The sequence below is a fragment of the Ornithodoros turicata genome, chromosome 6, assembly GCF_037126465.1.
Source record: "Ornithodoros turicata isolate Travis chromosome 6, ASM3712646v1, whole genome shotgun sequence".
Lineage (NCBI taxonomy): Eukaryota > Metazoa > Arthropoda > Arachnida > Ixodida > Argasidae > Ornithodoros > Ornithodoros turicata.
Window position 1 is genome coordinate 62,569,252 of NC_088206.1, and position 20,184 is coordinate 62,589,435.

General features: G+C 43.2%; 1 protein-coding gene across 1 annotated transcript in view; it reads right to left on the bottom strand.

The window, feature by feature from the left end:
* Nucleotides 1-37: 37 nt before the first annotated feature.
* The window catches only part of LOC135396925 (protein phosphatase 1 regulatory subunit 37-like), a 69,799-nt gene continuing 49,652 nt past the window's right edge, over nt 38-20,184 (bottom strand). Inside the window, exons 7-12 of the mRNA XM_064628164.1 lie at nt 19,273-19,418; nt 17,638-17,769; nt 16,173-16,314; nt 13,620-13,780; nt 9,848-10,724; nt 38-2,143 (exon numbers count right to left, since the gene is read on the bottom strand). Coding sequence (XP_064484234.1) covers nt 2,052-2,143; nt 9,848-10,724; nt 13,620-13,780; nt 16,173-16,314; nt 17,638-17,769; nt 19,273-19,418 — 1,550 coding nt within the window. The 3' untranslated portion in view covers nt 38-2,051. The remainder of the gene's footprint in view (nt 2,144-9,847; nt 10,725-13,619; nt 13,781-16,172; nt 16,315-17,637; nt 17,770-19,272; nt 19,419-20,184) is intronic.

The window sequence follows — 20,184 nt, forward strand, 5'->3', positions numbered from 1 at the left end:
GCACTTCTGCAATTTATGCTTATTTATTGAACATATCTACACGTACATGTACATATATATTTTCCAGTTCAAATTTAAAAACTACATACAGAAAATATTTCCAACAAAACAGCATTGGAACTACTATCTTAAAGTATTCACAATGTTCAAACACCTCATCTGTACAAAATAAAAACACGCTCTAATCCTTGTAGGATAGGTAGTTCAACAGCTTCACAATGCATGATGGATCACACATCATAAAATAAACGGCCTTCTCGTCTTTCATAACCTGTACACTAGACCACACTCCAGGCATAGCCTTTCTCAGATCACAACTGGAAGAGTCTGCCTGAAAAGATAAAACCTTCATGGGGCACATATTTTCACCGGTACCACGTTCTTGTTTCATTTACATCTGTACATCAATATATCACTGGCCATGTACGCCAGATTAGACTGACTCTCTGTTCCTTCATGTCTGCAACGAAAAGAGCTGCACTTGGAAAGAAAAATTAATTTACGAAAAAGCAAACCAGCACCGTTCTATAACAGCGTGAAAGCTTTTAAAAAACCAACCGGCTTATATGTACAAAACCATAAGAGGTATTGCACAATACTTAACTACATCATTATTTACAAACATAGAGCTACCTCTACAACAGTTACCTATGCTGCGTAATAACTCTTAACAAACTCTAACACCATATCGTTAAACGGCAGAGCAAAACACACTCTGCATCACCTGTTATGCTTTTCAGCACACATACATTTTGTAATATGGTAATAGTCACATTGTAACAACGGTTGACCACCTAGCACCCCAAAGGTGACCCCTGAGGTCATCTAACCAGCCTTTCGGCAACAAACAATGCTGAGCATTTTTTTTAAATACTAAATCTCTAATTTTTGCAGCTGGAGAACGACTGCAGACATAAGTTTTCTTTCCAAGATTTGATCATTAAAATTTATGTCAACAAACATGTGTCTTTAGGAATGCAAAGGACTTCGCAAGAGCACAAAAGTACTAAAGCTATGCTATGCGAAGCCCTGCTATTGCATGCTTCGAAACCGACTGTAAAAATATCCCTTTTGCCTCTTGTGACAAATTGTCTGCCTTCTATAGAGCTAAGCAGTCCGTAGACATGGCAGTCTTGGTGTTTGTGTGAACACGGCATAAACTCTAAAATATTTTAACAAGCATTCCAAAGCATCGTCCAGGTTAGACGCTCATAACTTGCCAGAGAAGATCCCACCAAAGCGAGGTGTCTTAAAGTGCTCTATGTACACAGTTTAGCATAATCTACAATGGTCACAAGGTGACAGGACAACATGCACTTGCAGAGAATGCTTAAGTTGCATTATAATACGGAGGGAACCCAGAGACAGGGGAAAGAAAACACGAAACACACACGATCTACCTCTGCTGAGATCGTGTGTGTTTCGTATTTTCTTTCCCCTGTCTCTGGGTTCCCTTCGTATTATCATGTACCAGTTCGCCTGCGCCCTTGCACTTCTTCCGTTAAGTTGCATTGTTTGGCACCACCAGCTACAAGTCCAGGGAAATACAGAGACGGTGTGGAGTACTTTACAGAAAAACATGCTTACGGATTTCGTCTCTTCTACGGGTGACGAGCGTGTGATGACTTAACTACTTGACGCCACGGAACTAGTCTAAGAACATTCACATAATCATTTATTTTAATGACACCCGAACTCTCTTTTCTTCGGTTGAAAAGAGGTGTGTCACGGTTATTTTTCCAATAATCAGCTTTACTTTTAGCTTCACTTCTTTGTTTTAGTGTCAACTATAACACCTTGACAGTAAACTCCGATAAATAAATAGAGCGTATCTTATGCAACACAATCAAAGTTTGTGAAAGCCTTTCTAGGTTCGGCACACGTAAGACACACGGGAGACAGTTTGATCTCAGAAAGTACAGGAACTGTTCATGTCCGGTTGCTGCAAGCCCTGCACAGGAGTATACACAGATGTACAGGTGTCCCATAACAGAAATGTAGTGTTGTTGTTACTCTCTGGCATGCAACGTCTTGAGCACTGTCATACGAGTTTAGCCGGTGTCCATGAGAGCTAACTGCTGCAGAAACCCACAGCAGTCTGGAAGGTTTTCCGTAAGGAGTTCCTCAGACACCAAACTTGTCACTGCAACGCAGGTATAAAGTTTGTTCGTCTAGTAAATGCAAGACTGGGTAAAGAGGGGGGGGGGGGGGGGACGACAGTTGAACACACACAGCATACATTTAGAAAATATGTCACATCGAGAGTGCTGCGAGCGCTCAGCATGAAGTTCATGCGGCACGCAAAACGTGTGTAAGGTGTAGTCTTAAATTAAAGGTTCTGGAACGTGTATTCTAGCACAGTTGGGCACCGGGTCCCCAAACTCGCCTCGGGATTTCCTCCAGTAGGGGGTTCCTCAATTTTGTGTCAATCAAGAGCACCCGCAGAGGTGCGAAAGGCTTTCATGTTGCCATTTTATCCATTCAGAACTCCAGTGCATGTTGAGGTACACAAGACTGAGGATATCCTTTGGGAAGTTGGTAGATACTGAAGGCCGATCGAATTCTTAAGCCCGCCATTCCTTTCGCTATTTATTTTGTGCTGAAACAAACCTATGAGTTTAAGGGCCAGTAACCATTAATAATTGTATTCCGGCTCTTGCATCTAATATACATGGACAGACACAACTGCAGGTACGAAGTTCAAGGAAGTGACAGTTTGAGAGCTAAGAAAATGAAAATGAAAGGAAAAGCGGGCTTCAAAATTCTGCCCTGGGAGCTCTTAAGACACCTAAGGTTTTAACGACAAGCTGTCCACTGCTCAAAGAAGGTGAAGCATTGACATAAAAATTCAACAAAGCCTTCTGAGATCAGAGTTAACGTTCTTTGCTCAAAAGCTGCACAGTTCTTGCTTCTATAAATAGATCTCTAATACATGCCCTATAACTTTCAGCGTATCACGGGTAATGGTTATAGGTCCGCCTATAGAAGTAACAGTAACCAGTGATAGTGAAGATGATATCAACTGCGTACAGCGCTTGTTACAGGCCTGCAGTATCACCGACAAGCATTTAATTATAAGTACCTCTGCTTCCAACAGTGTCTGTCTGCTGGAAACACAATGCTTCATACACACCTAACTTAACACTTGAGCACATGTTGATGCAAGCAAGCAGAAGCTTAATGCCCAGCAGCAAAAGCAGCCACAAACACTAACTTTAAAGCATGCTCGTGTCCGTAGAGGAATGCAGACAGGTTATCAGTGCCAAAATGCGCAACAATCTTTCTCAACGGCACGTCTTTTTCAATAATCTATTGCAACTGAACCGTGTAAGTCCTGCTGTTCCGCACCACTCAGTCTCTATTAAATTTTTCAGTCGAATAAAATTCCAGCATTCAGCCCATACTGACACAGAGGAGACGATGCAGCATGACAGATAGGTAAGACACAAAACAACATTGCAGGTAGAGTATCTAGTTCTGACTATTTGATCTTGTGTCAGCCACTACTTGTACAGGTAAAACAAGTTCCCTACACAAGTACTGTCTTGGCCACAAACCATGAATGTTTCTTCCCATAAGCTTTTCAGCTATGCATCACTTCCGCATATTATAACATTAGGGTAGCATCACTGTTTGTGTTGAAACAGAACTAAGAAATAATGTGCAATTTGATATGTAAAGTGCGTACAGACAAAAAAATTGCACAGCACCGCGCAAGTTCCAGGATTGCAAGTTACTTGGGCTTCTATTCAAACATTCTTCGTGAAGGCATCATATTCTCGCTGTATTGAAATTGCTCTGCTGACAATTTCCACAAGGAAGCCGCTGGTTAAGCCCACCGTGTGTGAAACTGTCACTGAATGAGACGTATGCATTAATTTTTAGTGCTCACAAAAACAAAGCTGTTTATGAGATATTGATCAAGTTGAAATATGCAATAATGTGATATTATGTGCATGCGATGTATGACTCAACAGTTCAACTTTCGGATTGACAACATGCTTAGTGTGACATCTGTATAGTATGCATGTGGTATCTGTATAGTACTCACATGTTACTTTTATTTTATTTTTTTACTTTTGTTCTTGGGAAAACACGCTATCCTCTTCTCTCATTTTTGTGATATTTATCTGGAATACATAAGGTCCTTCTAAACATTAATGGCAAAGTCACAATTGTTCCTCCAACTGCAACGATTTTGCCAGCGTGCACCAACATGAAAAAGCATAAATGTGAGACCATGTTGAGCCTTTTTTTTAAATATTTTTTGACCACTCATAAGTTGTGTGATGATTGAAGTTGTGCGTTTCAGTCTTTTTAGGAACATCATAATGACATCACCTCGAACACCTTTGCACAAAAAAATGGCATCTGAAGCATTGCATATGTACTGCAACGTAACTTTTAAATTATTGCGTCTTAGTGCACCAAAAGCTGAGCAACATGGCAACGTGCGTGCAAGCAACTCAAACAAAGTGAACAACAAAGCCGTTATGTATCATAGGAAGAATAACTTAAGATTGGCCTAGGAACGATGGTGAACTGCAGTGGGAGGCAAATAACACAGTTTGCAAAGTGTCACACAGCACACCGGGGAAGCACTTCACTCCGACGGAAACTTAAAGTCCACAGCAGGCTCAGGGAACGCTGCAAAGACAGAGACGACTTCCGTTACCGAAGGCAGGAAGACCAAATGTAACGGAAATGTGCTAAGTAGTTAGATCTGAAACATCACAGGAATAAACATGTTTCATGCATCAGCCTCAAAAGTGTTCAAAAGCAGTTTTCAGATTTGGAAAAATTCGGACATACTACTATATACGATGTGTGATCAAGAAGTATGGTGAATGTTGCCGGAGAGTGACCTCTTAGGGAGATTCCGCGAACTGCTTTGGGGTGGTGACGCATTGTATATCAGTGCCAATGTGTGACAAGACTGAACTTGCTCACTGCAGTCAGTCAGTCTTGTGCTCCGGTAAGAAGCAGGCGCTTTTTTGTAGAGCGTGTCGGAAGTCATGGATGAGGAACAACACGTCAACATGAAGTTTTGCTTCAAACTTCAAAAAAGCATGAAATGATCAGTTTTGTTTATGGTGGAGTTGCCATCACCGTTAAGACTGTCTAAAAATGGTTTGAACGATTTTGTCATGGTTGCAAATAGATTGAAGACGAAGAGAGGTCGGGATGTTCCTCAACATCAACAACTGAGGAAAATGTTGAAAGTGTCAGTGAAATGATTCAATCAAACCAGCGACTGACTGTTTTTAAAATTTCCTAGGATCTGGGCATGTCTTACGACTCCATTCAACACATTTTGACTGCAGAGTTAAAGATGAGGCGAGGTGAGCCGGTTTCATCCTGCATCGTGACAATACGCCCTGTTGCACGTTATAATATGGCAGTTTCTTTCGAATAAGAACATTATCGTGTGCCCTCATCCACCTCACTCCCCCAATTTGGCGCTGTGCGACTTCTGGCTGTTCCCGAAAATCAAGATGACCCCGAAAGGCACACGTTTCGCATCAGCTCATGACATCGAGGCAGCCACGACAGCGCAGCTAAATGCACTCACAAAAGAGGACATCCCGTTCTGCCTAAGGAAGTGGCAGGAACGGTGGGACAACGTGTGTTTGCAGCACCGGGGACTATTTCAATGGGGACTAATTTGAACTTATCTCTCACTCTAATAAACATATTTGTACGTAAACATTCACCACACTTTTTTATCACCCCTCGTACCGTTGTTTGTCCAGCAAGATTTTGCGTTTAGCACCTCAAACTCAAACTAAAATGTGCAGCAGTTATGCCAATTTTAGTTCTGACATTTTTTAATGGAACTGTTCTGGGTGCTAGCTACATTTAACCCTGAAAGGTTTTTATCTTTTCCCCTTCTTTCTTTTTTTGCTTTGGTTCCCTTTCTCTATGCATCATAAAAAAAATTAGAAAAAAATTAATTCTCCATAATTGTGTAATGTTGTAATGAAAAAAAGAAAGATAGTAGTTTTGTTTCACTTCGTTTTATACATGATGCTAGCCAGTAGTTTAATACCTGTTACCAGCTACAGTCCACCTTTCAGAGTTTACAGGCAGATGCATGGAACAAGAGCCCTGATTTTGTTAAATGCCCCCGCACATAAAAATTTGTGAAAATCATGATTTTTATAGACAAACATTTCTGACAGAAAGGCAGGACAAATTCACAAACAAGCAGCAGAAATAGCGACCTGGAAGCAAGCTTACATAGTCCATGTACTTCAGTTTTTGCCTTTCCTAATATGTGCACAGACCGTGGGGTAGAATTACTTAAAAGGTGCTGAACAATAACCTAATTCATTGATTTATTTGTATGTTAAAGGCTCCCCATGTAGCAGGTATTACTTAATGGGGTGCTCTTCTCCTTTCTTTGTAATTTAATTTAATTTCTTTGTAATAAAATTGGTTTGTTTGTTACAATAACATTTGGAGGGGTGTCATGGCAAATATTAAAGGGAGAAAACTGTTCACAGTAAAACGGCATTGCTTGCAATTGTTGACCATATTGGTCACTAATTGAGCTTGTCGTGCCTCCGCTCTTCACATTGCTATGCCTTGCTTTGGGGGAGTGAGGCTTATTAATTGAGGCTTTTAGATAATAAACGCAGATAACAAATTTTGTGCACTGAAACCCCGATTATGTGATTTCATTGGAGAAAGAAAACATTGACGCTTAAGTCTGTGCGATGTTTGTGTGATTCGTGCTTTTAAACCTCGTTAGAGGGGCACTAAATGCAAAAACAAGTTCACTTCAAATTACTTTACACGTTAAGTTAATTTAGCACTTGTTATCATAATTCAAAACTTTGATTCTGTTGTGAAGCTACAATCAAAATTATACTGCACTCTTTCTTGCTTTGACGCTAAGCAGAGAACGTCGTTTCAGCTCGTGCATCGGTGCTTTTAGTCTATGCTGCGCATGCCACACCAAGCAGCTGTCCCGGTGAAAAACAAAGTGCTCGTTGTGAAGCGGACTGGCGTCGCTGTCCGAAGGAAATGTGAAGATAAATGTTGTCAGTGGAACATTCGCAATAACTGTTGTGGGCTACAATTCAGTGAACCGGTATTGGAAAACGCAGCAGTGCGCGTCATGCCGCGCATATACTACGGAACACCCGATCGGAACACACCATATCGGACCTGTTCCAAATCCACACGCCCACGACAGGTATGCGCGCGCTCCTCCTGCTGTCGCATTGGATGCCGCCAAACTTTGCCTCCTGGAGATCCCATTCGTTGCCACCAAAGACGACTCTGTTTTCATTGCGTTTCTCTTCTAAACGGTAGTGTTGTGTGAACTAATTTTGTTTGAACTGGACTAATTGAAGCACGGACTTTCATTTGAGAGCAAGTTGTTTTGCATTTTAGTGCCCCTTTAAGCAGCCTGTGCTCCATTTGGTAGATGCTGTCATCTCATAAATGGCTAGTGGCTATTTATTAGCAAAAACCATCCAGTATGTAATGTGCCCACACTGTTTACCAAACATTTCCTAGCAGTTTAAAAAGATACCTCAATTAGCCTTTGGTGTAGAGATAATATATTCGCCTTCCTAATAAGCACTTAAATTCCAAAAACAGTTTTGTCCAGCTTGTGGCGATATATCTTCCCACACCACATCTAAGAAGTGCATCTTTCAAATCGATCTCAGTGTTGTCCACATCTTAGATTTTCGCCTGAAACTGACACGCCCATTGACCTCTGAAACAACTAATGTATATAGTAATTGTTGCACAAAGTGGTTGAACAACACCTGCAGCATTTGCAGTTCCTGCTCTCATGCTGGAATGTCATGTTGTTTGTGGACTGTATGTTGACGAAAAGTTCTTTCTATGGGAAGAATTGGCTTGTGTGACAAGTCATATCATCTAAGATAATATCACTGCGATTTCACTGTAGTTGTGGGTTCTGTAACATCGTACGACTTCAACCAGGCAAGCCAGGCTGGATAGTCGAAACTATCTTATAGATAAGAAAAGTTGGATCAATAATGTCCTGCATAACAATGTATCATTGTATGACACCTGTGCACAGGTCACTACAAAAGGCACGGTTTTCTTTCTTATCATGCCACACAGTTTCAAATTAAATACAGGATGTTTCGCCTAGCATAAAAAGAAAATCGTATTAAAAATCTACTTGCCTTAACATTCCAGGGTCAACATTACTTATCTCGGGGGGGAGATTTTGCCATGACTTCTGAGCACCTTTATCAAATTTAAATCATGAGAAATCAAATTTTCCCAATTGATCTCTGAAATTTGCCAAGCCAACCTCACGTTTTTTTTTACGGAAACAGAAAGCGCATGTCGGATTTTCCCCACTGCCTTGTAAAATACATTCCCTGCTGCTGTGGAAATAGCTTGAAAAAAAATAAATAAAAACCGCGAAATATGTCGCTTCGAGGCCCGCAAATTGTTGGCCAGGCTCAGTTCTCCATCAACTTAATGCATCATCCACCCCTTCCTGTTTCCTCCTCGCTCTTCTTTCAGATAACTTTGTGCTGCCACCATGCTGCCGTTATCAGCAGAAGCTTGGAAAAGGAAAAGTGAAAGGGCAGGTACATGTTAAGGCCCCAGGTTTTCCACGATTCCGTGAAATATCGCGGAATCCGGAATTCATCGCGGAATCGTTCGTTTGGCACGGAATTTCACGGAATCCCTTATTTTTCGGTGTGTGCGGATATTCGAGTACTCAAATTCGGGTCAAATATCAATCATTTGAAGTATTTCATTCGCGAATCGAATACCCAATATTCGGATTTCCGAATATCCAACTATACGAACGACACCTCCCAAACGTGGGCTTCACCTGAAGCTTCCCTGCATGCGGTGAAGCCTGCTTTACGATACCGCCCATGCTGCAGGACCAGCACAGACAGATTGTAGTTTAGCTTAAGATAATGTTAGCCCAAGTTTATTGTGCATACTCCACCTCAGGAAGGGGCGGCGTTCCTCCCGTGTGCAGTTCCGGTGGCAGTGGGAGATTTTGATTTGATGTTTGGGAGTTTGCCTTTAAAGACTCTTAAATAATCCCTGCAGCCCAGAAGCAAAAAGGGCGTCCTGTAACTTCCACAGGGGATGTATTGTAAGCTCGTTCCTATAATCTTCCTATAAAGTTTCTATAAACTCTGTAGATGCTGAAAGATCTTTCAGCAGGTATAAAATGATTGCAAGTGACAGACCTTTGCCTTTGTCAGAGGGGAACACAATATATCATGTATGTAATGCTGAGCCACAACAGTGCTTTCAATCTGTAATTTTACTAAATATTTTTGTCCCCACGCTATCCAAGAAAATAAAGTGTTTCCCATTTTTGAGGCAGCCGTTGACTGCTTGCAGCGGAAAATCGCGGAATTTACAAGTCGATGCCGCAGAATTTTGAATTTGCCGCAGCAGAAAACCAGGGGCCTTATACATGGCCTCCTCGGCTTCTTCCGGAGATCGAGCACAGCTGGCAATTAGCGCGCCTCTAAACTACCGTTCTTGCTTTCTTTTGGAGCTATTACCACTGTAGTAGCCAACGGATTTTGCAACAGAATGTGGTAAACGGTAGATGCATAGATAGTAACGCGGAGATGGGAGATTGTCGTAAATGTGAGGTTGACTTGGCGATTTTCGGAGATCAATTGGGAAAATTGAGTTTCTCAGAAATTAAATTTCGTAAAAGTGCTCAGAAGTCACCGGAAAATCTCCCCCAAGATAAACAGCGTTGACCCGGTAGTGTTCAGACAACTAGATTTTTTGTAAGATTTTTTTTCACATTACGTAAAACACGCGGTATTTCTGTGTATTTCTGTGTACTGTTATTACTCACCCCAGCTTTCCAGCAGCCTCGTTGGCGACAGTGGCACCGAACTCCGCAGATCTAAGCTTTCCAGCCTCTTGCACAACTTCAGAGTCAACTTCTTCTTGCTCGCATAGCGAGTCACTGGCATCGCCGGTGTGCTCATCCTGCGATCGTTCCGCATCCCTGTTACTGAAGACCTCACCTCCTCCCCTTCTGGGAGGAAGAAAGATATCTTCCTCTTTCTCTCCTCCCCGTTTTTCTTCTGGTGGGCCGTTGCTGGATACATGAACCAGGGAGGACTCGTTCGTCCAAAGGATGGAGAATCCGCCGCCATTTCTTCTTCTTCTTCTTCCTTGTCAAAGTTGTCCGCATCTTCCGCGGAACCTTCGTATCGCTGGTGCGGTATTGGCACTGGTTCCGACACCTCGTGTCCCATGAAGTCTTGATCGTCTTTCCCTTCCTTCTTTTCTTCGTCGACTGCGCTGAATCCGTTGACGGGTGTGACGGTGAACCTGGATGGCACAGACGCCGGAGCACTGTGAGAGCGTTCGAGTTTCTCCTCGTTGTGGCGGCCAGACGATTCGCTGCTGTGTTCTGCGTCTGTTTCGAGGCAGACCCTGGAGACCCGGAACCTGCTGTTGGGACTCGGCGGAGGAATGGGGTTCCCGTTGATGACCGTGTTGATGGAGAGGCTGCTGTTCAACGGTGGGCGTTGTGTGGTTGGTGCGCTGCTGGAAGTGGTAACCGTTTCCGCCACCGTCGTCTTTGGTGCTTCGGGTGGCTGTCCGTTGAAGAAGGTCGACGTTGGGGTCTCGGCTTGGCTCGGCCTCCGGTTCTTGCGACAGTGGTCTAAGATTTCGTGGAAAAGTTTGGCATAGCTTGCCGCATCTTCTTCGCTGTCCAACTGAAAAGCATGGCAGCAATGGCGTGTTACGATATATTGGCACGATGAAGCTTAAGTGCTAAAAATGCTGGATTAAACCGCCCAAACATTGCATATATCTCTGTGTACAACCTAGGGGCCAGTCCCCCCACACAGCGCTCCGTTCCCACATACAACCGAGCTCGTGGCGCTATCCTGCTCGGGTCACGGGAAATCTCGTTACGACGCGATGCACCGGTACTACTGTGATTGTTTATTGTTAGAGCGTGAAGTTTTCGGGAAATATTTTTTTCTAAATTCGGGGGGTAAAAATTGGGTAAATAAACATGCGCACTAAATTCACACGAATTCGGGTGAAAAAAATTCCTGGTATGCTAAATTCGGGGAGAAATCTGGCTCAGTTGCTCAAACTAACTGTAATGGTTTGGTACAAACGGTGATGTAACTGCATTTGCTGCCAAACAAGTAAGTTAATGCATTCCTAGAGACATCCCAGTGAGGAAATTTGCCGGGTAAAAATCGGGTTTCACCCTAAAGGGTGAAGCTTCAATTCGGGGTGCAAATTCGGGGAAGAATCGGGTAAAACCCTAAAACTTCAGGCTCTATTTATTGTCCACATCGGGAATTCGCAGCAGCATGGCGGGTGACACTTTTGATGCTGTGATTGCCATGCATTGGCAGATGAAACTTGTGACCATTTTCACGTCGTCGACGTCGCCTTCCCGCCTTGTTGCTTCGAGTGGCTGGAAGCAAAGAAACCCCAGCTTCCGCGATGTCACCGCTGAAAGAAGCTCCCGATTGGTTAACGCAGACTTGGCACTCAAAATAGCACGAGAAAAGTTGACAAGGGCTCTACTTCGACAAGCTTGCAGCACTGAGAGGAGGAAAACATAGCTCTGTGTAGCAAATCGCTATAGTATGTGGGAAGTGGCCTTAAGAATGGGATTGTAGCGATATCTCGACAATCTAAATATCGCAGGAAATGGGACAACTGTAACCTGTTTATCTTCCACTAACCGTTTGCGACTATTAATTTTATAGGTATATGTTGCTTCGTACAAATTTTGGAAGGTTCAATTGCAGCACTCGAGTGTGAACACAACGAGAGCATGAAATATTACCCCATGAGCAAGGGCAGCATGAGCTGCACACATCACATCACACACATCACACAATCAGCATAATATTTTACCTTGAATTCACATGAGTTAATTTTACTCATTGCATAATGTTCAGTTCCTAGGATCAGTGCTTTTCAATCAGTAAGTCTCAATGCTTGTGTTGTGGGCGGCGAGACAAGACAATTACTGTATTTACTCGAATCTAGGCTGGTCCCAGTTCTAGGCCGACCCCTGGAAATCCGATGGTGGCAAAAAAAAAAAAAAAAACTTCCTCAAATGCAAGCCGATTCGCACAAAGTTATGAACAAATGTAAACAAACACGCATTTATTATCGGTACTCGGCATGTCACTCACTGTCGTCGTCACTGTTATCATCACTAGACTCCTTGTTGATGTCCTCCACCCACAGCGCACTCACTGTCTTGGGATCCGTCCAGCGCATTGGAAATTTAACACTTCAAAACTGATCATATGATCGGCTCTGCGCGAATTTCGTGCCAAGCTGCCGCTACCAAGTTCGCAAGTTGGCTCAGCAGCGCGTTGTTTTCTCCAGCAGCACATGTTCTTTTCATTGGCGCCGAATTCTCGCTGTGGCCGGAAGTTTAATGTTTGCTCGGCAGCGAGAATGGCTTTGCGTTTCAATGCCACAATGTCGTGGCATCGCATGACTGGTACCACCGTCGTGAACACGTTGGAAGCACAATAATGACTGGCGGCGCACGGAGATGGCGGAACCAGATGGAACCGGACGGAGTCGCGCCGACCGCGTCCTCGAATCTAAGCCGGACCTGTAGTTTCGTACCCAGAAAGTTTGAAAAAAGTATCGGCCGAGAATCGAATAAATACGGTAACCTGCTTTTACCTCATTTCGTCTTTCGTATGTGAAGTAAAGAGGTTGAAAGCAGCGAATGTCCTTGTGCTTGTTAATCGTCTTCTCCCGCCCACAACATAAGCATGTACCAACCTGCCCAAATCTTGTCAAGTAACTCCCAATGACACACTGCATAAACTATTCACCTGCGTGCATTAAAACAAGCTGTCCAACAGCGAAACCAAAGGCATTAGCTTATTTGCCTGTCGTGCATTTCTTGCCTGTGCCTGCCGTCACATTGGTCCCCAACATGTATACCAATGAAGTGCCCACACGTTTGTCCTCTGCTTGTGTGGGGATGGGTGTTAGGGAAAAGCGAGTTCTATGGTACACTAATGCACTAATTCAAAAAGCCTATAGTCTTCTTAAATCCCAGATTGTCTGCAGAACTACTACTATTAGTGCTCTGCAACTTGTCTGGAAAAAGGTTAAAGGGGGCGCTAAAGCACACTGTGGAACGAAAGATGACATTGCCTTCACAACAACACGAAAGGAATGGGATTCATTGGTTACGTCGTTTGTAATTTATGAGCAAAAGAAACCGCAATATATGCTTTCCCTATCGCTCTTCTTCTCAAGAAGCGCAACAACGCAGAGAGGCCTCGGACTGGTCTCCTCAAACCATCTCCCGCTATGATTGGACAAAATCGTTTGAAGAGACCAATGAGAGCCCGCTCCGCATTGTCGGCCCTCTTGAGAAGGAGAGGGAGAAGGAACGCATAAACTGCGGTTTCTTTTGCTCATAAATCACGAACGACACGAGTGAAGAATCCCGTTTCTTTTGCATTTCATACTCATTTCATCAACTGTTTGAAACCAGATTCCTATTTTCTTATTCAGTTCTTCATGTGCACTACCCACATCTTTCCAGCATTTATAGTACCCATGTGTCATTATTACTGATATAAGCAAAAGGAACATACACTGGCTTTCACTGGGTCCAGGTCAAGACGCGTGATGTGCTTGCTCAGCCGCAGCGACTGCGCCAGAGCCATGACGCCTCCCATTCGAATTGCATTCTCCCTCAGGTCCAGCCGTGTTAGGTTTTGACTGTCGGCTATGACTTCGGCCAGTGCCACTGCACCTACATCAATGCCGGCAAACAAGGCTTCATTAGTAGAGCCTGAAGTTTTCGGGAAATATTTTTTTCTAAATTCGGGGGGGTAAAAATCGGGTAAATAAACATGTGCACTAAATTCATGCGAATTCAGGTGAAAACACTTCCAGTATGCTAAATTCGGAGAGAAATCTGGCTCAGTTACTCAAACTAAATGTAGTGGTTTGGTACAAACGGTGATGTAACTGCATTTGCTGCCAAACAAGTAAGTTAGTGCATTCCTACAGACATCCCAGTTAAGGAAATTTGCCTGGTAAAAATCGGGTTTCACCCTAAAGAGTGAACCTTCAATTTGGTGTGCAAATTCGGGGAAGAATCGGGTTAAACCCTAAAACTTCAGGTTCTATTCATCAGTTACAGTGTTATTTAATGTGCACGTACATGACATATTTTCACGAGGATACCTTACTGGGGCTGTAACACACATTTAAAGTGCCGCTACAGATTAAATCTCGCGTCTTCAGAATGTTACAAGATCTATGCAATTGTGGCGTTTTTCGAAAATTCGTGAAAACGCATAATGTTGACTGACGGGATTCATATTTGTTGTATTGAGTATCTGAGCAAGTACTCGTAATATCAAATAAAATAAATGCACAGATAGTACACACTGCTCGTGATAACACAATAGACATGCAAATCGTCTGTATTTTGTAAAAGCAAACCATTTCAAATTCTTGCAGTACTGTATGCAGTAGACTCGCATTAATTCCAACCCCCAATATTTCGTACGTTTGCTTAATTCAAACACATTTCTAATGTTTGTTTGGCCCGCTACGTTTTCAGTGTAATGATATACTCCTTAATTCGAATGCCACCTTTGCTTAAAGGGGCAATAAACAGGTATGCAATGTGCACTTTTTTGTAATGCAGTGTGATTCGTTTCCTACAGTGGCGTTTAGCAAAACTTCTGTCGCAAAAAAGTAAATAATGGCTCCAAACCAACCGAATATTCACTGCACTCTTTCGCGCTCATGCCCCGCCCTGCGATGCCCTGGCGACAATAGCCACACGTCATTTTGACGTCGCGCACCATCAACCATTCAAAATCTGGGGCGCCTATAAATAAACTGATTCTGTTTTAATATCGGGTAGTGAGGTCAATTCTAAACATATTTACACTTGTCAAACCCAAGGTAGCCAGATCAGAAGGTACCAAAAGCCCACAATATTCCATTTCATGCGCACACTGTGTTTTCAGCGCCGTATTGCTCCGCGAGGTCACAGCGGTGTTCTCACAACCGGTTTTCCCCGCACGCTGCTGTTTGTGTCAACGAGGCCCATCATTGGCTAGGAGTCCGAAATCTCCCCCATCTCCAGTGACTGGAATGCAGCTTTGCTACACGTGCGAGACGTGTGACGTAGGTGCTCTCCGAGTAGGAAGGAGAGACTCACGCGGATTATGCTCTTTGAGTGGCATTGTTTCGTGGTAAAGGCGCTCGCTAGAAGTAAATGAATTTCATAATTGGATATCGTGAGCCACGTTCTTTCATAGAGCATAATAACTGGAGAATATTCCTGGAGCTGTTTAGTGCTCCTTTAATTCGAACTTTATGTTCCCTCGTAAAGTGTCTCTGCCCGCAGGAAGCAGAAAAACGAAGCTCGCGAAGTGTGAAGTAGCTGCTGTTTTCGATTGGTTGCGCCATTTCTTGGGGCTCTGTGAACCATGCGCCGAATGCGCAAGCGCAAACAAAACTTGAACTGTTGAGTTGCCCGTTCATAGACATCGTCCACTGCTGCTGAATGTGAGTTACTTGAATGCTGCACATGATGTCTTCGCGGAGGAAATAGAGTCACCAGACGATAATTCGAACTTTCAAATTTTTCCGACAAAACTGTTGGCACTGTCAAACGCCATTAGAACCAATGTATTTCCACGTCCAATAATACGGGCTGAACTCATCTCGCTTCAAACCTGTATGGGTTTTGGAGCTTACCCTCTCCCAAGTGCACGCACAGTGCGGTGTTCGGGAAGGCTGAACTTCATTGCGCGCGACCGTATCCGAACAAAACGCCCTGCTTCAGGTTCGTTGAAAGAGTTAATCTTTCAATATGTGTGTCTTCGACCACGAGTATCGGAAATACTGAAATGTCATCCTCAGCTTCAAGTGAGGACATTCGATGATACTTTATGTGGGCAGATACAAACACGAGGAAGCATACTTTTGTCATGCAACAAAAATATAGGCAAAATATTGTTAATTCAAACTTTCAATAATTCGAACACAAATTTGTGGTCCCTCAGGGTTTGAATTAATGACAGACTACTCGGTGTTTGTCACTTAAAATATCTGATAGGCAATGACTCAAGTGCTCTCAGACAGATAAGGCATGCTGTATCACAACGGGAATGACTCACCCTCACAAGTTATCTTTGTGCATTGGAGACCCAGATTGTGTAGTGTCTTGTTTCTGAGAAGTGCATCCTTGAGTGTGTGTACTCCCTCATTTCCAACGTGATTATGGCCAAGGTTGAGAGTGATGAGTGATCTTGTGCCAATCTGGAAAATGGGAACAATTGAACATCCATAGGTCATCCACTGCTTACTGAGTAGGGGTGTCCCTCCTGATGGGATCCACAACCCTAATGAAGTGTGAAGTCATCTTTGCCTCTGTATACAAAGAAACCCTGCAGGCTGCAAGTTCCAAACCACTTTGACTACTTTCCCTATTGGATTTCCTACCCCATTAACTTTGTCATAGACATCTAATAACAACTACAACTTTATCGCACATGTAGCAGAGCAAGCGTCAGTGCCGGTCCTTGTCCTTTTTATCCTCTGTCCTCGTCCTACCCAGCACTGGGAGTTTTTAATTGTTTTTAATACAACTTTATTTTAGTGATTATGTGATTGGGGTGTTTCGTCGCCACACGTTATGCTCTACACCACTGCTTGCAGTAATTTGGTTAAGGCAAGAAATGATGAGCCTCAGTCCTGTTTCAGTTTTCCACGATAGTAGAGCTCTTAGGGTAGAGTGTTGGTGCTATTAGCAGAGGTGAGCCCAGGAAACTAAATTTGCCACAACACCCGTGTGTACACACAATGTTATGTCAGGGTAAAATTATCGAGACTATCAAGGTCAGGGCTGTAAAATTCTGCAAGAGGCCTCTATATTTAGAAGATATGTCACTGGGTAGATAAAACAGGGTATATAAGCACAGGCACGCTTGTAGATAAAACTCCATGATTAGAGCAGCTCGAGCATAGGTGACAAATGAGATGAGGGACACAAACAGATGTCTTTGTAGACTGGTTCTTTGGCGTAGCTTGCAATATTAGAGACATTTGGGGGCAAAACTTGTGTCAGGGCAAGAGTTTGAGTTGGACATAAAGCTTGCCGTACAAAATTAGAGTCAAAATTAGTTCCTGCACTGATACTATTACAAAGCAGCTCGGGGGGCCTAGCAACCAATTTTTCCATGTTCAGGTGATCAGCACATTGTGAAGGCAGTTTGTGTATAATTAGGGCCCTGTGTTTTCGGGTTTTATGTTCTTTTTTTTCAAAACTAGGACTTAAAAATTGGGTTTTGATTTCAGGAGCTGCAAAACAAGGTAAAAACGGGTGATATTGGGTGGAAAAGTAGATTTTTGGGTGAAACATAAAAAAAGAGGGATTCTCGAATTTTAGATTGACATAAGATGAGGAACAGATGTGCTGAATGTGCAATGCTTAGTGTGCCTGTATTGGTGGCTGAATTAGCACTTTGCAAAGTTTGTTTTCAAGATTTTTCGGGTTTTTCCCTAAGTGATGATGATGCAAATCCGGGGGTAGAAACGGGTTTTACCCTAAAACACAGGGCCCTAAGTAAAATCATAGCGTACCAGGGCCCGGGCAACATGCCTCATCCCTGCCGGTGTGATGTGGTTGTTCCAGAGCACCAGTGTCTGGAGTCCGTCGCCTGAGCCTTCGGGCTGTCGTGCTAGTCCATCGGCCAGGTGCGAGACACCAACATCCTAAAGATAAGACAACATTATGTTAAGACTCCTACAGTTGTGTTAATTGACCTTTAGGTGCTGCATGTGCTAGAACATTGGCCAGGTGAAGGCTAAGAGGCACGTAGCTGTGTTTTTAGTGTGTATACAGTAGACTTCCGTTAAGACTTCACATAATTCATCGTTGTTTTTTTCGCTTAATTTGATAGAATTCTAAAGCCCCGTCAAATGAACGCCCATATGTTTCTGTTTCCAAAAAAGTTTGTTATTTTGAACATGAAAGCGGTCGACATCACATAATTCGACCGATGCGTCCAAAAACCAGGCACCTGCGTCAACTGTTTTGCACCGCACATAGCAACAAGCTCCAGTAGCAGATGTTGACTGAACAGTTCTGATAATATCCATTTGGTGGCGGTTCTGGCTGTTCTGGCATTGTGGATCAGTGTTTTAGACTGCCAACTACATGCTGGCATTGCATCAGCACAGCCAATAGCTAGCCTACGGCGTCACAGGTGAGGAGGACACGTCCCCTTTCTTGTTATTTTCTCTCTGTTTTTTGTTTCACGTTGCACTGGGCTTTTAGTTCAGAATCTGTTGGTGCAAGAAGAGTCCGATGTACAGCGTGCCCTTAGCGATGTTAGGTTCGATGACTTTGTGGTGGACAACGTTGAAGTGACTGTGCCTCCTACGGACGCCGATATTGCGAGTAACGTGTCCTGCCGCGCGGAAGATGGCGGAAGCGAAACTGAAGACGACTTCGCGGAGAGAGTGCAGTGTGAGTGACCAAGTGCGGCCAACGTTGAAGCCGGCCTCAGCACCCCTGAAACTCCCATCTTATAAAGACGCCGCTGAAAGACGCCGTCCACGCTGTTCCATCACATCAACACTGCTCTACGTGGCATATTTTCATATGCGTATTTCAAGCACAAACGACAGCAGATGGACACAGGCAATTTTTGCTAACAAAAGTGACATTGACCTCGTTAATTTTTCCGCCTATTATTTAATTCAACCTTTCGGATAATTCGATCAAATTTCGCGTTCCTGTCAGGACCGAATTAGTGGAAGTTTGCTGTATTATGGTAAATACATATCAAAAATATATCAGAGGTAAAATATGCTTGGATAAGTGATTTATCCACACACCCCTGTACACAACCCTACACACCTTCCTTTCTTTCCAACACCCTCTACTGGGTGCCTTTGTTGTTTCAGTTTTAGATACAAGTCAGTATAAAATGTCAGTCGGTAATGTTACACGAAGCTGTTACAAGTGAATGTAATGCCTCCCTCCCCCCCCACACACACACACAAACAAAAAACAAACAAAAACTGCAACACCCTCTATGCTTGCAATTCTAGATAAACCACTGGCTGGGTTCTAGCAGAATACACTTTAGCAAAGCATCATCAAAGGGAATGTCTTGCACTGTGTGTTGCTGCCCTCCTAGTAAGTACGTTGCTCTTGTTTGGAATGCTGCATGTACGTCTCTACCTAAGCAATATGCCTACTGCAGGTACCTGCAGGCGGTTCCCCCGCAAGTCGAGGTACTCAAGGTGGGAGTTTGCCCGCAGCAAGTTGGCTAGCTGCAGGCCATCTGCTGAACACATCCCATTCTCGCCCAGGTACAGCTCCTTCAGGGCAGGGTTGAGCTTTAGTGCCGCAACTGCACAGAATCAAAGAACATGAGTAGAGCCTCGAGTTTTACGTTTATTAAACCCTGTATAACCCGTTTTTAGACCTTATTTGCACATTATCATAAATTTGGGAAAAAACTCAGAAAATGAGCTTGCTAAAGTGCAAATTCAGCCACAAATACAGGAACTGGGGAACACTGCACATTCCGCACAGCCACTCGGCATAAAATTCGAAACTTTTGCTTTATTTATTTTCCACCCCAAAATTTGCTTTTCCACCCAGTATGTATGATTTCCACCTAATAAGCCCTATTTTGCCCTATTTTATACCTTCTGGTGTAAAACCTGACTTTTACTCCCAGATTTTCAAGAAACATAAAACCTGACTACACAAGAGCCTATAAGCATAAATGGGAAAAATTAAAGCTATATAATCTTGCTGTGCTTATATCTTTGCCGTTAAAGGCAATCCTTATCACAGAGTACTCCAGTAAAAGCAGATGCCCTCCGTACAAGGTTCCCCATCATCATCATCTTGATTGGTCATCTTTTCACAAACATAACCATTTGTAACATCTCTGATATATGCTGTAAAACCCTTAATGTTCACGAGTCCCTATTTGTTGCAAGCTTAACAAATTGAAAAACTTACTAGTTTATAATTTTATTTATTTAGTTACCATGTGTCTCCATAAAACAGCAATTAATCTCCGTCGTGACAAAGGCACACCGGGAGTTAAGAGACACTTTAGTACAGTACTGAAGAAAGATATCCACTAGTACACAAAGGTAAGC